The 18,396-nt window shown below is 41.5% G+C and overlaps 1 protein-coding gene across 1 annotated transcript; it reads left to right on the top strand.

Annotated features, from left to right (window-relative positions):
- The first annotated feature begins 418 nt into the window (after nt 1-418).
- RSPH3 (radial spoke head 3) lies at nt 419-14,419 on the top strand. The gene is made up of 8 exons (XM_069598842.1): nt 419-1,430; nt 4,010-4,097; nt 6,777-6,918; nt 9,067-9,212; nt 10,268-10,471; nt 12,458-12,620; nt 13,316-13,402; nt 13,925-14,419. The coding sequence occupies exons 1-8, from the start codon at nt 934-936 to the stop codon at nt 14,236-14,238; spliced, it is 1,641 nt and encodes a 546-aa protein (XP_069454943.1). The 5' UTR covers nt 419-933; the 3' UTR covers nt 14,239-14,419.
- Nucleotides 14,420-18,396: the final 3,977 nt, after the last annotated feature.

The raw sequence follows: 18,396 nt of genomic DNA, 5'->3' as shown, positions 1-18,396 counted from the left end.
GTTCAGTTACTCAATCGTGTCCGACTCTTTGCAACCCCATGGACTGCAGCATGCCAGGCCTCCCTGTCCATCACCAACTCCCGGAGTTAACTCAAACTCATGCCCATTGCATCGGTGATGCCATCCAACCATCCCATCCTCTGTCATTCCCCTTCTCTTCCGGCCTTCAATCTTTCCCAGCATCAGGGTCTTTTCTAAGTCAGTTCTTTGCATCAGGTGGCCAAAGTATTGGAGTTTCAGCTTCAGCATCAGTCCTTCCATTTAATATTCAGGACTGATTTCCTTTAGGATGGAATGGTTGGATCTCCTTACAATCCAAGGGACTCTCAAGAGTCTTCTGCAATACCACAGTTCACGCAGGGAAGCATAACCTTCACTTACACAAACCCAATCCTTTCACATCGCCAACACTAAAACCAGTGCATTTGCTGTTTCTAAGGACAGACCCGTCCCTTGACGCTTCATTTTTAGGGCAAGAGGAGGGCCTAAAAGACTCAAGAAGACGCGCACCCTTTCCCAAAAATGAGATGTCTGTGGGGCGGCCCTCCACGCCCAAAGACCGCCCCCTGAAGGACTAGCAACAGAGCGGTAAGCAGGGAAGGAAAGCAGAAAAGGGCAGACCAGCTACGCAGGCGGACTCTGGGGCGGGAGAGGTGGCAGTGCTCGGAGACAACGGGGAAGCCCCCCGGCCCGGCACTGGCACGTAACAAGAGATAGGAGGCTGGGCGCCATGCGTGTGCGGTCGTAGGTGGATGGCCCGGATCAGAGGCGCGGCGGCAGGCGCGGGAGAAACGGCCAAGGGCGGTCCCCAAGGAGCGGGCTCTGAGTGAACGGCGCCAACCCAGGCGCCGCCGAGCGCCCCTCGAGAGTGGGGCCGCGGACCGTCGCCGCCGTCCTCAGGCCTCTGCTGGGGCCGCCGGGCCCGCCTCCTTCATGCGCAGGCTCGTTGACCAGGAAGACGCGGGTGGGCCGAGTCAAGAACCGGAAGTGCCCGGGCGCACCGGCAACCTTCCCCGGAAGCCCGCCAGCCGGAACAGCCCTGAGGCCCCGCCCCTCGACGGAACGCTGGGTTGCTGGGCAACCGGCGCGGGCGCCTCGGGAGGGTTCGGTGGTGCCCAGAGCTGTCCCTGTGTAGCTCCTACTTCGTGCCCTGGCAACCTCCCGGCCCGCCCGCTTCCCTTCTTGCCGCCCCTCCTCGCATCACGGAATCCCTGCCCTTGGCACTACGTGCACCTCTCCGGCTCCCACGACACTCTAGTGCCCACTTGCTTCGAAGCCAAGCTTCATCGAAAGGGAAGCGGGCCGACCCCGGGCGCGACCACCACGTTGGCTGAGCGCGCCTCTCCAGCCATGGCCACCTACACCTACACCAGCCGGCCCCGGGCCCTGCCCTGCCAGCGCCGCCGTTACCGGGAAGACCTGATGCAGCAGTGAGTGAGCAAACCGGCCCCTGTGGGGTGTCTCCCCATCCTGGGGCCGCGGGATCTTGGCCCTTTCGCCCTGGCAGAACCTGCCTATGCTGCTTTCCCTTCCCTGCTCTCTGAGAAATAAATTCCCTCCCTAAGGAATTCTACTGGAGAAGGAAATGGCAGCCCACTCCAGTATTCTTGCCTGGAGGATCCCAGGGACAGAGGAGCCTGGTGGGCTGCCGTCTAGGGGGGTCGCACAGAGTCGGACACAACTGAAACGACTTAGCAGCAGCAGCAAAAAGCTCTCCTGTGTTGTGGAGGACTGAAGCAATAAAGGGAGTTAGTTAACTTTTTAGTGATCATGATGCTGGCATGATTGATAACATGTGCAGGGAAACGACTTATTGAGTCAACAGATGTTTATTGGCCGACTGTGTGCCAAGCAGGCACCTTCTAGGAGCACCAACATACATTTTCTTACCTAGTCTTCAGTGCTGTGAAGTTGGTTTTATATTATGTATTATGCATATAAACAAACTGGGATACAAAGGTGTACCTCACAATAGCGTGTCCATAATGGGGGCCACATAAATCTCTTTTCACAGGAATCAGGTTCTCCTTCCATGTTGGACTGCAAATTGTACTTTTACTTCATCGGTATTGCAAATATTCAGGTATCCATATTTGGAAAGGCGTTAAATATTATGGTTCTCTTTAAGTTCTTTCTGTATGCTTCAATTTTTGGAATCAGCAGAACTTTCCAAGAATGCAGGCTCCATGGAAGCAAGACCCTTTATGACTTCTGTTCACTAAAGATCTGCCTGAGATAGTTAGCACTCAACACAGATTGTTGAATTAAAGACTGAACATGAGTTCTTGATGCTTATTTCAAGCAGAGTCTAAAATCATCATTATCTTATTCTGACAATAAAGACATTTGTTAATAAGAAATGTCTATCACTTTAAGAAAACCAAAATAAGAACATTTAAATTATAAAAAGATTCAGTTTTAAAAGGGACTCCTTGGAGAAATATTTCCTAGTGCCTTGAAGTGGTTGCTTACAAATCCTTCCTATTAAATCACACCAAGAGATGAAATAAGAATCATTGGTGGTTCCTTAGAAACAATTTCTCTTTTTATAGAATTAGTTGATGGGTATATTGAAGCAATCTGAATCAAGCCTTTGAGAGAAGTTCTTTTAGATGTGTCTTTTTGATTTTTCAGTTTACAGATTTATAAAAGTAATACATTCTTGTGAAGCAAATGGAAATTACAAATAAGGAGTAATAAAGGCAAAGTTAATTCTCTCTCACCCATCTCTACTCCCACTTCCCTGTTGTAAGCAAACTTAAACAGTCTTACTCTTCCACACCTTGCTTGTGCACACAAAGAGGAGCATATGTACGTGTATATGGAAGGTTTTATTTCCAAAATGGAATCATTCTACACATATTAATCTGCACTTGGCTCCCTCTACTTTTTTTCTCCTCCACGTTTTTATAAACTCTAATTCCTTTTTTTCCCCAAATTTCTTTCTGTATACATGCACACACAGATTTACTTTTTTAATATATGTACTCGTTCATGCCTGTGGGCATTCTTAGTACAGCCTTATTCTCTAGCCCCTTCTCTTGCAAACCTGCTGTCCCTCTCCTGCCTCCAAACCACATTAATGACTTTGAATGAATACTTTGGTACTTTTCTCCAGACACTCATGTTTATGTGCACATGTATGAATACAAATATATACATACAGATACACATCTATATGGCCTTTGTGTACTTGATAACAATGTAGCATACATCATTCTCAACATCTTCCTTCTCTCACCTAATTCTGGAACTTCCTTAATCAACAGTGCTATAAAAAAAATTATTTTCTTAAAATATTTTCACCTTACTCTAAATCCTATTAAAAATGAGTTGACCTCAAAGACAAATATCATATGATATCACTTACATGTGGAATCTACAAAAGTGATAGAATTGAATTTATTTACAAAATGGAAATAGATTCACAGACATAGTAACTTATGGTTACCAAAGAAGAAAGGGGATGAGGAATAAAGTGAAAATTTGAGGTTAACAGATACACACTGCTGCTGCTAAGTCACTTCAGTCGTGTCCGACTCTGTGCGACCCCAGAGACGGCAGCCCACTAAGCTCCCCCGTCCCTGGGATTCTTCAGGCAAGAACACTGGAGTGGGTTGCCATTTCCTTCTCCAATGCATGAAAGTGAAAAGTGAAAGTGAAGTTGCTCAGTCGTGTCTGACTCCTAGCGACCCCATGGACTGCACCCTACCAGGCTCCATCCATGGGATTTTCCAGGCAAGAGTACTGGAGTGGGTTGCCATTGACACTACTATATATAAAATAGATAGATAGCAAGGACCTAGTATATAGCACAGATACTTTTAGTATCTTATAATGACTTATACTGAAAAATATATATATGTATAATTGATATACTTTGCTGTATACCTGAAACCAACTCAATGTTGTAAATCAAATATACTTTAATTTTTGAAAATGAAAAATTGACATATTTTAGATACCAATGCTCTATTACACTCATAATTGAGAATCTACTTTTTTATAGACCTGAAGAACCTGTGCATTACGGAAACATAATGTATGACAGAAGGGTGATCCGAGGCAACACTTACGCTCTACAGTCAGTACCACTGGTAAGTACAGTTTGAATTGTCTGACACAGAGTACTCCAAACTACCTGTGGTGAAGGACCAACTTTTGTTTCTGTCTTTAAATTTCTAATCTGTTACAGACTAAAACATTTATGAAATAAGGATGGATTGCTAGAAAAATGAAAGGGAAAAAAAATGTATGCAAAATATAAGCCAGATAGTGGTTGGCAGGGAATGGGGGAATAGAGAAGTGTTATTTAATGAGTACGGAGTTTCAGTTTCACAGAGTGAAAAAAGTTGTAGAGATGAACAGTGGTAGTGGTTGCACATTGTGAATGTACTTAATGCCCCTGAGCTGTGCACTGAAAAATTGTTTGGTTCGATTCAGTCACTCAGTCATATCCAACTCATTGCAATCGCATGGACTGCACCACGCCGGGCTTACCTATCCATCACCAAATCCCGGAGCTTACTCAAACTCGTGTCCACAGAGTTGGTGATGCCATCCAACCATCTCATCCTCTGTCGTCCCCTTCTCCTCCCGCCTTCAGTCTTTCCCATCATCAGGGTCTTTTCCAATAAGTCAGTTCTTTGCATTAGGTGGCCAAAGTATTGGAGCTTCAGCTCCAGCATCAGCCCTTCCAGTGAATATTCAGGACTGATTTCCTTTAGGATTAGTCAATCCTAAAGGTTGGTTGGATCTCCTTGGGACTCTCAAGAGTCTTCTCCAGCACCACAGTTCAAAAGTATCAATTCTTTTTGCTCAGCTTTCTTTATAGTCCAACTTTCACATCCATACACATGACTACTGGAAAAACCATAGCTTTGACTAGATGGACCTTTTTTGGCAAAGTAATGTCTCTGCTTTTTAATATACTGTCTAGGTTGGTCATAGCTTTTCTTCCAAGGAGCAAGTGTCTTAATTTCATGGCTGCAGTCACCATCTGCAGTGATTTTAGAGCCCAGGAAAATAAAATCTATCATTGTTTCCATTGTTCCCCATCTATTTGCCATGAAGTGATGGGACTGGATGCCATGATCTTAGTTTTCTGAATGTTGAGTTTTAAGCAAACTTTTTCACTCTCCTCTTTCACTTTCATCAAAAGGCTCTTTAGTTCATCTTCACTTTCTGCCATAAGGGTAGTATCATCTGCATATCTGAGGTTATTGATATTTCTCCCGGAAGCCTTGATTCCAGCTTGTGTTTCATCCAGCCTGGTATTTCTCATGATGTACTTTGCATATAAGTTAAATTAGCAGGGTGACAATATACAACTTTGACGTACTCCTTTCCCAATTTGGAACCAGTCTATTTTTCCATGTCCAGTTCTAAATGTTGCTTCTTGACCTGCATACAGATTTCTCAGGAGTCAGGTAAGGTGGTCTGGTATTCTCACCTCTTTAAGAATTTTCCGTAGTTTATTGTGATCCACACAGTCAAAGGCTTTGGCATAGTCAGTAAAGCAGAAGTAGATGTTTTTCTGGAACTCTCTTGCTTTTTTGATGATCCAGTGGATGTTGGCAATTTGATCTCTGATTCCTCTGCCTTTTCTAAATCCAACTTGAACATCTGGAATTTCATGGTTCATGTACTTTTGAAGCCTGGCTTGGAGAATTTTGAGCATTTGCTAGCGTGAGATAAGTGTAATTGTGCAGTAGTTTGAACGTTCTTTGGCATTGCCTTTCTTTGGAATTGCAATGAAAACTGACCTTTTCCAGTCCTGTGGCTGCTGCTGAGTTTTCCAAATTTGCTGGCATATTGAGTGCAGCACTTTCACAGCATCATCTTTTAGGATTTGAATTAGCTCAACTGGAATTCCATCGCCTCCACTAGCTTTGATTGTAGTGATGCTTCCTGAGGTCCACTTGACTTTGCATTCCAACATGTCTGGCTCTAGGTGAGTGATCACACCATCGTGGTTATCTGGGTCATGAAAATCTTTTTTGTATAGTAGTTCTGTGTATTCTTGCCCCCTCTTCTTAATATATTCTGCTTCTATTTAGGTCCATACCTTTTCTGCCCTTTATTGTGCCCATCTTTGCATGAAATGTTCTGTTGGTATCTCCAATTTCTTGAAGAGATCTCTGCCTTTCCCATTCTGTTGTTTTCCTCTGTTTCTTTGCATTGATCACCGAGGAAGGCTTTCTTATCTCTCCTTGCTGTTCTTTGGAACTCTGCATTCCAGTGGCTATATCTTTCCTTTTCTCCTTTGCCTTTTGCCTCCTTAATCCCTTAGTCATCTATTGTTTGTGTACTTGAACAGGCTTTGTTTCGACTGAAGTTGTTTTCTTTGTGAGCTAATGTATTTTTTATGGAAATTCTGTCATGAAATTAGGCTAAAAAAAAGTTCAAGTGGTTTTCAATTTCTTAACTACACATTAAAATCTATTGAGGCTGAATGGTTTCCTCAGTTTACTAGGCATCAGAGGAGTTCATGGTAAAAAATCCTTGAATGAGGAAAAACAGTTTATTATTTGGGATTCTGTACCCATTTTATTCTGGTTAACAGTCATACTTTGAAGTAACTTTTTTGTGTTTTAACAGATACCTTTGTAATTGCCTGACAAATTTCAGATAAATTTTTAATCACCAACTCACTGATAAGCAGGAGGTATTCTATGACAGATGCTTTTATGCCACCCAGGAATTGCTTTGGAGCAGCACTCCTATACACTTTGAGAGATATTTTCCAAATTTTATAAGCCTTTTCTGTCATTCAGCCTGGGCAGCCCGATCCTGTAGAGATTCAGAGACAGCAGCAGGTTAGGAGGAGGGCTTTTGCCAGAAAACGAGCCCAAGAACAGCTCAGACCTCGTACACCTGAACCCGTGGAAGGCAGAAAACACGTGGATGTGCAGACTGGTATGTGGGCCCACGGCTTGGTGGCTCCTGAGAGTGTATGGTTTTCTGAGTCAGTTCATTTTGTTTGACTTTCATATTAACGTATCTGTCATGCCATCTAGTATTTCCCTGTCACGTGGTAGAAGAAGTCCGTTCAGTAAACAAACTCATAGACTGAATATTGTTATTATATTGAATATGGCTGAAAATGTGACATGGAGATTTTTTTGAAAAAGAATATAAGGACCAAAATAATTCTCTCAGCCCTTTTCGCGTATGCTGTTCTCCAACTGGGAGTATTTCCTGCTTTTTGTAGCCCAGGATGAATCACTCTTGGACTCGTGGAAGGTGGAGATCAGTATAGTTTTATTTTGGTATTTTGTCTTTTGAGAGAAGTAAACCCATTTACTGAATATCTGAAAACTGCATATCTGAAAATGTGAGTTATTAGTCCAGGCTTTACTAATCCCGGGGCTTCCTGGGTAGCTCAGCTGGTAAAGAATCCGCCTGCAAAGCAGGAGACTCCAGTTCGATTCCTGGATCTGGAAGTTCCCCTGGAGAGGGAATAGGCTACCCACTCCAGTATTCTTGGGCTTTGCTGGTGGGTCAGGTGGTAAAGAAATCCACCTGCAACATGGGAGACCTGTGTTTGATACCTGGGTTGGGAAGATCCCCTGGAGGAGGGCATGGCAACCCACTCCAGCATTCCTGCCTGGAGAATCCCCATGGACAGAGGAGCCTGGAGGGCTACAGTCCACGGTCACAAAGAGTCGGACACGACTGAGCGACTAAGCCCAGCACAGCACAAGCCTGTTTAGATCTGAGTCCCCCACCTCTCTCACCGTGGCCTCTTCTAGCTCCTTTTGCTCTCCATTCCCTTGCATCCTCCCCGGGGCCACACAGGCTCTCCTAGGCTAGTGCCAGGCTTTTCCTACTTATCTGACTGTTGTCAGCTGTGGGGGTTTACCTGGACCCATGGGGTCCAGCCGTGTTGTTGACAGAATCTTGGTAGTCAAGCAATACTTGATGTTTTCCTTGGACATAAAATGTAACTACCTAAGATTCACCCTGCCGAGATGGTGAGTGGATTCACCAGAGATATTTCTGGATAGTAAGGACAAAAGGTTGAGGACCATTCCAAGCTGTTTCCTACCGTGAGACCAAGTCTAGAATAAGTATATGTCTGTGATTAGCCAATATAGTTGTAATTCTATAAGAGATAAATTTTAGTCTTTACTTATCCCATCAGAATATGAAGTGATAGAATAGCAGCCACTTCTTGTTGAGTACTTCCTGTGTCTCAGAGACGGTACCAGGTCCTTTACCTGTGTCTCCTTTATCATTATGAAGACTGCAGGGGGCTGATAGCCATAATCCCTCCTGCAGGTAAAGAAACTAAGACCCAAAGAGGATGTAATTGCCAGGTCCTCTGTTCAACACCTGACTCCGGTTCTCATGTCGTTTACATGATGCCATACTGCCCTGGCCTCATGTAAATTATTCCTAAGGTGAAATTTGTTTTCATCTATCTGTTTATGATGTGTAGGCTAGAGAGAACGTCCATAACACAATGATGTGATGCATAGTTTTTTTTACATGTCCAGGAATTTTCAAACCTTTGGACATCGACTGTCTTAAGACTTTGTTACATGGGTGGATCATTAACTTTCCATCCCGTGTTATATTTTGTGTCTTATATACATCTATAGGTTCATGTTCTTTAGTTCTGTTTTCAAATACAGAGTTAAAGTCGCTCAGTCATGTCTGACTCTTTGCGACCCCATGGGCTGTCCATGGAATTTTCCAGGCCAGAATACTGGAGTGGGTAGCCTTTCCCTTCTCCAGGGGATCTTTCCAACCCAGGGATCGAACCCAGGTCTCCCGCATTGCAGGCAGATTCTTCACCAGCTGAGCCACAAGGGAAGCCCATTTTAAATATAAAGCTCAGTGATCTCTCAACATTTAGTAAATATTCTAGCCTGACTGACTCTGTGGTCTTCCAAATATATAAAAATGCTTAGTACACTATGTGGATTGAACCCCACATTTGAGCACCTTTATTTCAAGATTTATATTCTGATCCATTCATTTCTGTTTTGAAGGGGCTGTAGTTTCAAATTCTTGAAAAAGACCAGAATTTCAAACTCAATGTATATGGTGTTCTCTTAGAATTATACCTTGAAGAAATTGCTGACCGCATAATAGAAGTTGATATGGAGTGCCAGACAGATGCGTTTTTGGACAAACCACCAACACCACTTTTTATTCCTGCCAAAACTGGCAAAGATGTGGCCACCGAAATTCTAGAAGGAGAGGTATAGTACATTATTAGACTTCCCTCTGTCTTCTTTATAAAGAGTTAGATTTAATTAAAACCTCAACATAAGTGCAAACCACCTCACAGTCAGGAAGGTTCTAAATACTTACTGCATTTCCTTCCAAATGGTGTATGGTTTTATCCTGAGCTACCCAGAAATGTTTTTAAATATCATGATCTTTTACTTTTTAGTCTTTAAAAAAAAAATTTAAATGCCATGATCTGATTTTCCCCCTCTGCTGATCAGAAATAAAAAATTTTAGAAATGTGTTTAGAATATTTACATATTTAATTTTTGTGTGTTTGCATACTTGCTTAATGGATGAATATAAGGTAGATTTGTACCAAATGAGGAAAAATAATATCTCTGGTATGAAAGGTTCCACTGCTAGTTGCTGGTTGATTATATAAGTTTTATGAAGATAATTCTCTGTACTAGGAAAAAAGTCCTAAAATAATTAATTTTTATATCAGTGTGGAATATACAAATACAGGCCAGTTTCTGAAACTGAAGAAGAGAAGGCAGTGCACATAATGACTTTAGTGAGATTTAAAACTCGAAGGAATTTGAAAATATTGTCATTGAATTAGGAAATAAAATAAGTCTTCATAATGTATACAGAAGACTATACTTGCCTCTAAATCCTAGAGATGAATCACCAAAGTATCCATTATTCTTGTTCCTTTGTTCTTCAAACTGTTATCAAAACGACCAATAAAAATCAAGCAGAAAAGATGGAGAACAAGACAGACAAAGACATTTCCCTTGGGTTTTAGAGTTTTATTGGAAAATTATTGAGAATGAAGGTTTATTCTGATGATTGAATAGATCTTTTTGTAACTTTGACTCTTACCAGTTTTTGCCTATAAAGAGCCCCTTGTGCCTTTTGGGCTGTTTTGAAGATTAGAAACAGTAAATTACCAGCTCAGTGTCTGGCACACAGAAGACCCTCAATAAGTAGGATCCTGTTATTTATTGCTGCTTTCATGGATTTTTTTTCACTGAGCCTTTGGTCCATGATTAAAATTTTAAATTTGTTTTGTGTGTTTAAGCTGTTTGACTTTGATCTTGAAGTTAAACCAATGTTAGAAGTTTTGGTGGGAAAGACCATCGAGCAGTCTCTTCTGGAAGTGATGGAAGAGGAAGAGTTGGCGAACCTGCGGGCCAGTCAGTACGCGTATGAAGAGCTTCGCAATGTCGAGCTTGCTGAAGTCCAGCGACTTGAAGAGCAGGAGAGGCGACACCGGGAGGAAAAAGTAGAGAATTTTCGTTTTCTCTCTCAGACAGATTTCGGTTACTTAACCGATTATGTTCAAAATCCCATGTAGAGCTAACAGGTCTTGGCAAACATGTTAGAAAAGACCTGTAGTATTTGTTGTTCAGGTCTCTCCTACAGATCACCGATCTTTCATGAACAATTACATTTTTAAAATTCCAGTTTACATAGATGTACCTAAATAGAGATGGACTTCCCAGGTGGCTCAACAGTAAAGAATCTGCCTGCCAGTATAGGCAACCCAGGTTCTATTCCTGGAGAAGGAAATGGCAGCCCACTCCAATATTCTTCCCTGGGAAATCCCATGGAGAGAGGAGGCCTGGCAGGCTACAGTCTATGGGGTTGCAAAGAGTCGGACTAAATAACACCAACAACCTAAATAGAGTTCCCCAAAATTCCTGCAGGTCACAATTTAAATTACATATGTCCCAGTGAAAGGCACTCTTAAATATCAAGAGTCCTAGAGAAGAAATAACATCAGTTTGCCAAAAATCAATGGCAGAAAAGGTGGCAGGAAAAAGTGGAGTGTATTTGGGTAGATGCGGAGTAAGAAAGAGGATCTGGAAAGAATTCTGGGTCTTTTTCTCAGTGACTACCTCTGCTTCACACCCTTACAGATACACCTACTATCCGAGTCTTTACAGAATATTTCTTCAGATTATAAGGTTTTTAGACCCTTTAATAAGAAAAGTTGTAGAATCCGATCATTAAATACGCCACAGACCTCTAGTTAGGAAGCACTAGGCTCAGTACAGTTTAAGGTGAGTTAAACACTGGATGGATAAATGATAAAGAGTTTCCAAACACCTGAAAGGGCTCAGAGTCTAGCTTCCCACAGGAATAGCTCAGTTGTTGGAACATTCTACTCCAAACCTAGTCAGATGGACTTTCAGTTTTCCTCCAGAATGAGTAACTTTGTAAAGAGCACAGGTCTGTTGATAAGGATTGCGCAAATGCACGATTATATGTTCACAAGTATAAGATGAATCCTAACAGTCAGCTTTGTTGAAATAATTGGTGAAGCTTTTATCAAAGAAGAGTTAAATTTGTTTGTTTACTGTTTGGTGGTGTGTGCATGCTCAGCCGTGTCTGACTTGGACTGCAGCCTGTCAGGGTTCTTTGTCCATGGAATATCTCAGGCAAGAGTACTGGAGTGGGTTGCCATTTCCTCCTCCAGGGGACCTTCCTGACCCAGGAAATGAACCCACGTCTCCTGCCGAGCAGTTAGATTCTTTACCATTGAGCCACCTGGGACGCCCTTATTTACTATTAGGAAATGTTTTCGAATTTTAAGCAAATATAAATCTGGTTGACTTGTATTCTTCATTTTTTATAATATATATTATTTACTATTAGGAAATATGAAAAAACAAAGAATACAAGTCATATAGATTTATATTTACTTCAACTTTGAAAATAGACTAATTAGAAAATATATTAATGTTCCCATTTCTGCATGGGAATAGAGAAGGTAGTTCATAAGCTTCACAGATTTCATATGATCTATAAATAGCAACAGCAACAAAAAGGTTTTATAATTTTCAGAACTTTACAAATTCAAAGAGTCATTATAAACGAGACAATTTATTGGCCCGAGTTTTTTAATCAAAGATGTCTAAGCAACTATAATTTTCATATCAGCAATACTTTATAATACTAATTAAAAATATAGGTAACTATTATTATTCTTTGATTTCAGTCAGACATGTATATCCTGAAATTACTTTACTTGAAAATGGATCAGGAAATGAATTTTACCTTAAGCATCATCTCCTCTGAATTCAGTACCTACTTAGCTGTTGAAATTCATTAAAATCGTAGTGAAAAATACGAACTGATCATAGACACCTTGCTGTCCTTTTTTGGACACAAATATAAGTACAAATTCTCACACTCATGAGAGTCGGTTTCGGGGGAAGACATGATAGCAGAATAGCCACCTGTGATGGTGTTTTCCTCTGGGCAGGAACGTCGGAAGCAGCAGCAATGGCAGGTGGTTCACAAGCATAACGAGACTTCGCAGAAGATCGCGGCTCGAGCGTTTGCACAGCGTTACCTGGCCGACCTCCTCCCGTCAGTTTTTGACAGCCTTCGGGATGGTGGCTACTTTTATGATCCCATTGAAAGAGGTTTGTTGGAGGTCTTTTGTTAGAATAACTGTTACAATAAGCATCCTGCTAATGGTTTGAGTTCATGTTGTGCCCATTTTTGTTTTGAATTGGAATCTATCTTTACCAGCTGAGCCAAACAGGAAGCCCAAGAATACTGGAGTGGGTAGCCTATCCCTTCTCCCAGCAGAACTTCCCGAGCCAGCAATCAAACTAGGATCTCCTGCTTCGCGGGCAGATTCTTTCCCAGTTGAGCTATCAGGGAATCTTTCTATCTCTGGGCCAAATTTTAAAATCAGTTATAGTTGTTTTAAGAAAGTACCGTCACTAATAAGAGGTGTGTTACAAAGATTTTAGAATGTTTACTGAGAAACAACATTGGAGAGTAGAAAGAAATATGGACTGGATGTCCCCCATAACCCCAGCTCCTTGTTTCATCTCACATAGTGCCTATAAAGTCAGTTCTGAAGGCTTTGACTCCAGGGAAGGCCTCATAATTTTGCAAATACCATTTATACTTCAATAGGAAGGTAATGGAGCAGACCACATAGAGAGAGTACTATACAGCAAAAGTGAGACTATACGAGTCTGTTGGACATTTTATAATAAGAAAACAAGGCTGATATATCTGTAACATTAGGGGAAAAAGCACAGGTTCTTCCAGTTTGTAATGATTCATAAAAATCACTTAATGAAATTAACTTTTTAAATTACAGATATTGAGATAGGATTCCTCCCATGGCTAATGAATGAAGTTGACAAAACCATGGAGTACAGCATGGTGGGAAGAACAGTGCTTGACAGTAAGTTCTTTGATGTTATTGAAAAGTCATCTCTGAAATTTTTCGGTAAAAAGAACATAGAGAAAAAGGATGTTAATTTTACAGTTTTGGTTCTTAAATTTTCAGTATATCAGTTCTATTCACAAAGTGAACTGAAGTCGCTCAGTCGTGTCCGACTCTTTGCGACCCCATGGACTGTAGCATACCAGGCTCCTCCATCCTGGTGGGTGGGATTTTCCAGGCAAGGGTACTGGAGTGGGTTGCCATTTAACAAAGGTACCTATTTTTACCTTCAGTATTATTTTTGGTTCTTGTATAATTTGATCAGAATTAACATCTTCTGTCATTACTTTATAAATCATATTCTGTTAAAACAGGCATTGAATAGAATTCACATTAAGTGGCACAAAAGGTATGTATTGCTTTGGTCATGATACAGGGAAGGCACAAGGCCTAGTGAATGTTTTATACTCATCTATAAGTGAGCGTTATAACTACTAAAATGTGAAAAGTCGTAGTGATTTCTGTACATGCAATTTTCAGTGTTGATCCGTGAGGTGGTTGAGAGAAGACTGAACCTCTATGAGCAGAAGGAGGGCAGGCACGCCCCTGTGAGGCCTGAGGATGGACTCGGCGGCCCCGGAGGAACGAGAGAGCCCCTGGTGGGTTTTGAATCCTGGGATCAGGGTGCATCCCAGGCCCAGAGACCCCTTCCAGACAGAGACTCCCTACAGAGAACGCCATACGACCCAAGGTACCTGGAGAGAGTGTCGTCCCGGGAAAGGAGGCTCGCTGAAGAAGATGATGAACTGACAGAAATGAGGAAGTCCTCCAAGAGGGAAGAGCTGTTGCAGTAGGGGGAGCCTCAGCGCCGTGGAGCCAGTCAGCAGCCAGTCAGCACTGCCACCAGTCAGGCCACGGTGGGTGAGTCCCCTCAACTCATGGAAATTATGTCGTGTTTAGTCAGCGTGTCTTTTTGTCTCATGGACTGGGCAAATCAAATATGTTGAAACAATAAAACTAATTTTTTAAATGAAACCTTATTTATTTAATAGTAGACTCTTTAGGAGCTATACTATAACTTGAATGAGAACTATGTCTAATTTCAAGCTTCCTATTACCAGTATATATAACTAATATTTGTTTCCTTACTCCTTCCATCACCGCCATATAACCAATATATTTTTCCTTATTTGTCCCATGACCACTACATATCGCTAATGCATTTTTCTTTAGTTTTGTAGTTTCTCTCTCTTTTTTTAGTAAGTATGATATTTAATGTTAGATACCAGTTCTGTTAGCTTTTCTTCTCTGTAGAAAAACTGTTTAATTTACCCCAAGCAGGAATCCCTCAAGTTTGGGTTCCTGAAAGCCACAGGGCTCTCTCCTTCCAAATACCAAGAAATACACCCTTGTCTGTATAAAGTTAAGCAGTTACCCGTTTCATCTTCAAGTAGAGTTCTCATCTATTTGTTCACATTCTTGCTATTAAAAAATTTCAGGCAATACCAATGAAGCTAAAGGTCCCTCCTCAGATAGCCTGTGTCATGTATCTGTCCATTCTATGTACCAGCCAGGCCTTTTCTGATATATTTCTGTAGATAAACATTTGAACATCTGGCAAAATATGGGTTATAGTACTTGCATTTTCACCTAACAGTTTATCTTAGACTTTTCAACATCAGTACATATAAATTTTTTTTTTAATGTGGTCAGATACAACTGTATTATAGGTAATTGCCATTTGACTTTTTAATCTGAACTTGTTTGGTGAATTGAAAATCATAGATATTTTTTACCTCTAAAGTTATATTAGAGATATAAAACTCTGGCTTAAAACTCAACATTCAAAAAACTAAGATCATGGCATCCGATCCCATCACTTCATGGCAAATAGATGGGGAAACAATGGAAACAGTGACAGACTTTATTTTCTTGGGCTCCAAAATCACTGCAGATGGTGACTGCAGCCAGGAAATTAACAGACACTTGCTCCTTGGAAGACAAGCTATGACCAACCTAGATGGTGTATTAAAAAGCAGAGACATTACTTTGCCAACAAAGGTCTGTCTAGTCAAAGCTCTGGTTTTTCCATTAGTCACATAAGGATGTGAGAGTTGGACGGTAAAGAAAGCTGAGTGCTGAAGAATTGATGCTTTTGAACTGTGTTGGTGGAGAAGACTCTTGAGCATCCCTTGGACTGCAAGGAGATCCAACTAGTCAATCCTAAAGGAAATCAGTCCTGAATATTCATTGAAAGGACTGATGCTGAAGCTGAAGCTCCGATACTTTGGCCACCTGATGCAAAGAACTGCCTCATTGGAAAAGACCCTGATGCTGGGAAAGATTGAAGGCAGGAGGAGAAGGGGGGGCAACGACAGAGGATGAGATGGTTGGATGGCATCACCAACTCAATGGACATGTGTTTGAGCAAGTTCTGGGAGGTGGTGATGGACAGGGAGGCCTGGCATGCTGCAGTCCATGGGGTCACAAAGAGTCAGACACGACTGAGCAACTGAACTAAACAAAGTTATATTAATCTCTAATCAGTGATGTCTTCTGAGGCTTCAGATAGATATAGTCTATTTTTCTCAGAATATTTATAAATATATAAGCTGTCAGTGGTTTGAAATAGCTTGCAGTTATTAACACATTTACCTTAGTTTCTTTTTAAACATGGCGTTAAAAATACATAAGAACATCTTTCTCCATTTGTAAAAAGAACTGCGCTGTATGTCTCGGTAGCACTTTTCACGACTCTCAAACTAATTTCGCACATTTTATATCCGTACATCATTTTAACGTCAGAGCAGCCCTTCTGGGGTAGATGTGACGACGTTTTTATTTTCATTCTCAATCAGTCATTGGTCTGTTCAGTCAGCGAGTGTTAACTGAGTGCCTGCTGTGTGTTGAGCACCACGAGGAGGCTGCAGTTACAGCCTCCCAGTGGAGCTGAACGAAGCAGTGGTGAGAGAAGAAACCACAGCTCAGGGATTCTAAGGGATTTTCGGTGAAGTGACTAGCCTAGCAAGTAATGGGATGAAAGCTGGAGCCCAGATCCCCTTCCTTCCAATCTGCTATCCTTTTCTTCTCAACAGCCTTGCACTTTTGGGGAGGTACGAAGAATGAATAAGTTATTGAATCAACAGCATTTAAAAAAATGAAGTCTGTCCCCTTTGATTGCTGAGTTAGTTCCGTCTTCTTAAACAGTCTGTGATTATCCTAGAATTTGTTGCTGCTGTTGTTCAGTTGCTCAGTCGTGTCCAACTCTTTGGACTGGAGCCCGCCAGGCTCCTCTGTCCATGGGATTTCCCAGGCAAGAATACTGGAGTGAGTTGCCATGCCCTCCTCCAGGGGATCTTCCCAGTCCAGGGATCCAATCCGCATCTCCTGCATTGGCAGGTGGATTCTTTACCGCTAAGCTACCAGGGAAGCCTCAATGATCATCCTGAAATTTACAAGATACTAATTTTGGTGATAAGACCAGGAATTTTTTTTTTTTAATTTTAAGAATGCTTTCAAAATGGAGTGAAGGTTGATTATCTTCTACAATTCTAATCCTCCTTCACAGTAACACTTTGCAGATACTTCACTAAACTTCTCATTCTGAGTGCCATAATTCCATAAGCTGATTCAGTTTATTAAAGAAACCTAAGTCTGTAGACCCCATACTGAAGCTGGTTAAGCTTAACTGCCTATTCCATCCTAGAGAGAAACAAATAATCAAGAGGTTAGGACACTGTCCCTGTGAAAAAACGTGGAGAAGCTGGTGATACATTATCTGTAGAAAAAGAAAAATATTGAGTGGAAACTGAATTATCTGTGCTCACATTTGCTCATGCTCTTCTTAGGAGTTCTGGTCTTTTCTGTTTTCAGCTAACACTAGGCTAAGAGAAGCCGAATAGTAATAAAATGGATAATATGTGATAAATTTCTAGAGATTGTCCTCCCCCAACATCAGTTCCCAGATCACTGAACTAGACAAGACAGGTAGAGTCATTTCCTCCAGTGCAGGCCTAGTGGTGTGTAAGCCATTCTGACTTAGGCTGAGCTGAGGAACGCTGGCGTGACCTGGAAGTCACTCAGCAGTGCAGTGTGGTCAACAGCAGACACCAGAGCCAGACCGGCTGGTCTTGAGTTCACCACATGCAAGGAGGTTGCCCCTTTAGTTAGGGAAAAGAACTGGTTTATTTTGAAAGCAGATGAGAGAGCGGAGGTCTTGCAGAAAGAAGTCGTATTTGGAGATGATAATTCCTCTAAAACTCGTAACCGGTGTGGGAGGAGTGGCATAGCGTAGTAAAATGCCATGGTATCATAATCGTCAGAAGGTTAATCGTGCTCGTTTCTTCTCACCTTAAAACTTTCATTTACTTGTCAATGTTGTTAAAACGTAGCAATCATATCAGCTAAATTTTTAATCTACAACTTTTAGATATAGCTTTCATATGCTTTATTTACTATGCAAAATCTGATACATTCTGCTTTTCCCTTTTGCTTGTAGGTGAATCACAGCAATTTTTTTTTTGAATCAGCAATTTTTATAAATTGCTATAAATTTTTATAATTTTTAATGTATTCTAGAGCTCAATAGCCATAGCCATTTATCTCAGTTTATTTAGTATAGAAGCATTCTGGGGCCTTGCCTTGCAGTCCAGTGGTTAAGGGTCCAAGCTCCCAGTGCAGGGCCATAGGTTGCATCCCTGGTTGGAGAACTAAGATCCCATATGGCACACAGTGTGGCCAAAAAAAAAAATTTTTTTTAAATAAAGGCATTCTGAAAAAGCCCAAATATGCATTTAATTGCCCCATAGACCAATTAGTACCTGTTGTTTTTTTGCCATAGCTCCAAGATCTAACCAGAACCAACCTTTTCCAAGTTTGTTTACAGTCAGAAACCCAAAAAAAATGTTACAGATCAGATGTCACTATCATGAACAACTGCTGTTAATGCTATTGGATTGATGTCTATAATTCTCCCTTTGAATTGGCCCATATTTACCTTTTTGTTTCAGTGC

This window comes from Ovis canadensis, chromosome 8 (assembly GCF_042477335.2).
Source record: "Ovis canadensis isolate MfBH-ARS-UI-01 breed Bighorn chromosome 8, ARS-UI_OviCan_v2, whole genome shotgun sequence".
Classification (NCBI taxonomy): domain Eukaryota; kingdom Metazoa; phylum Chordata; class Mammalia; order Artiodactyla; family Bovidae; genus Ovis; species Ovis canadensis.
The sequence above is the reverse complement of the archived record's forward strand: the minus strand, read 5'-3'. Positions and strand labels throughout refer to the sequence as shown.

Coding starts and splice junctions, on each gene's coding strand:
- RSPH3 (XM_069598842.1), top strand. CDS start 934: ATGCGCAGGCTCGTTGACCAGGAAGACGCGGGTGGGCCGAGTCAAGAA. Junction 9,213..10,267: donor CCGAAATTCTAGAAGGAGAG/GTATAGTACATT, acceptor TGTGTGTTTAAG/CTGTTTGACTTTGATCTTGA. Junction 10,472..12,457: donor GGCGACACCGGGAGGAAAAA/GTAGAGAATTTT, acceptor TCCTCTGGGCAG/GAACGTCGGAAGCAGCAGCA.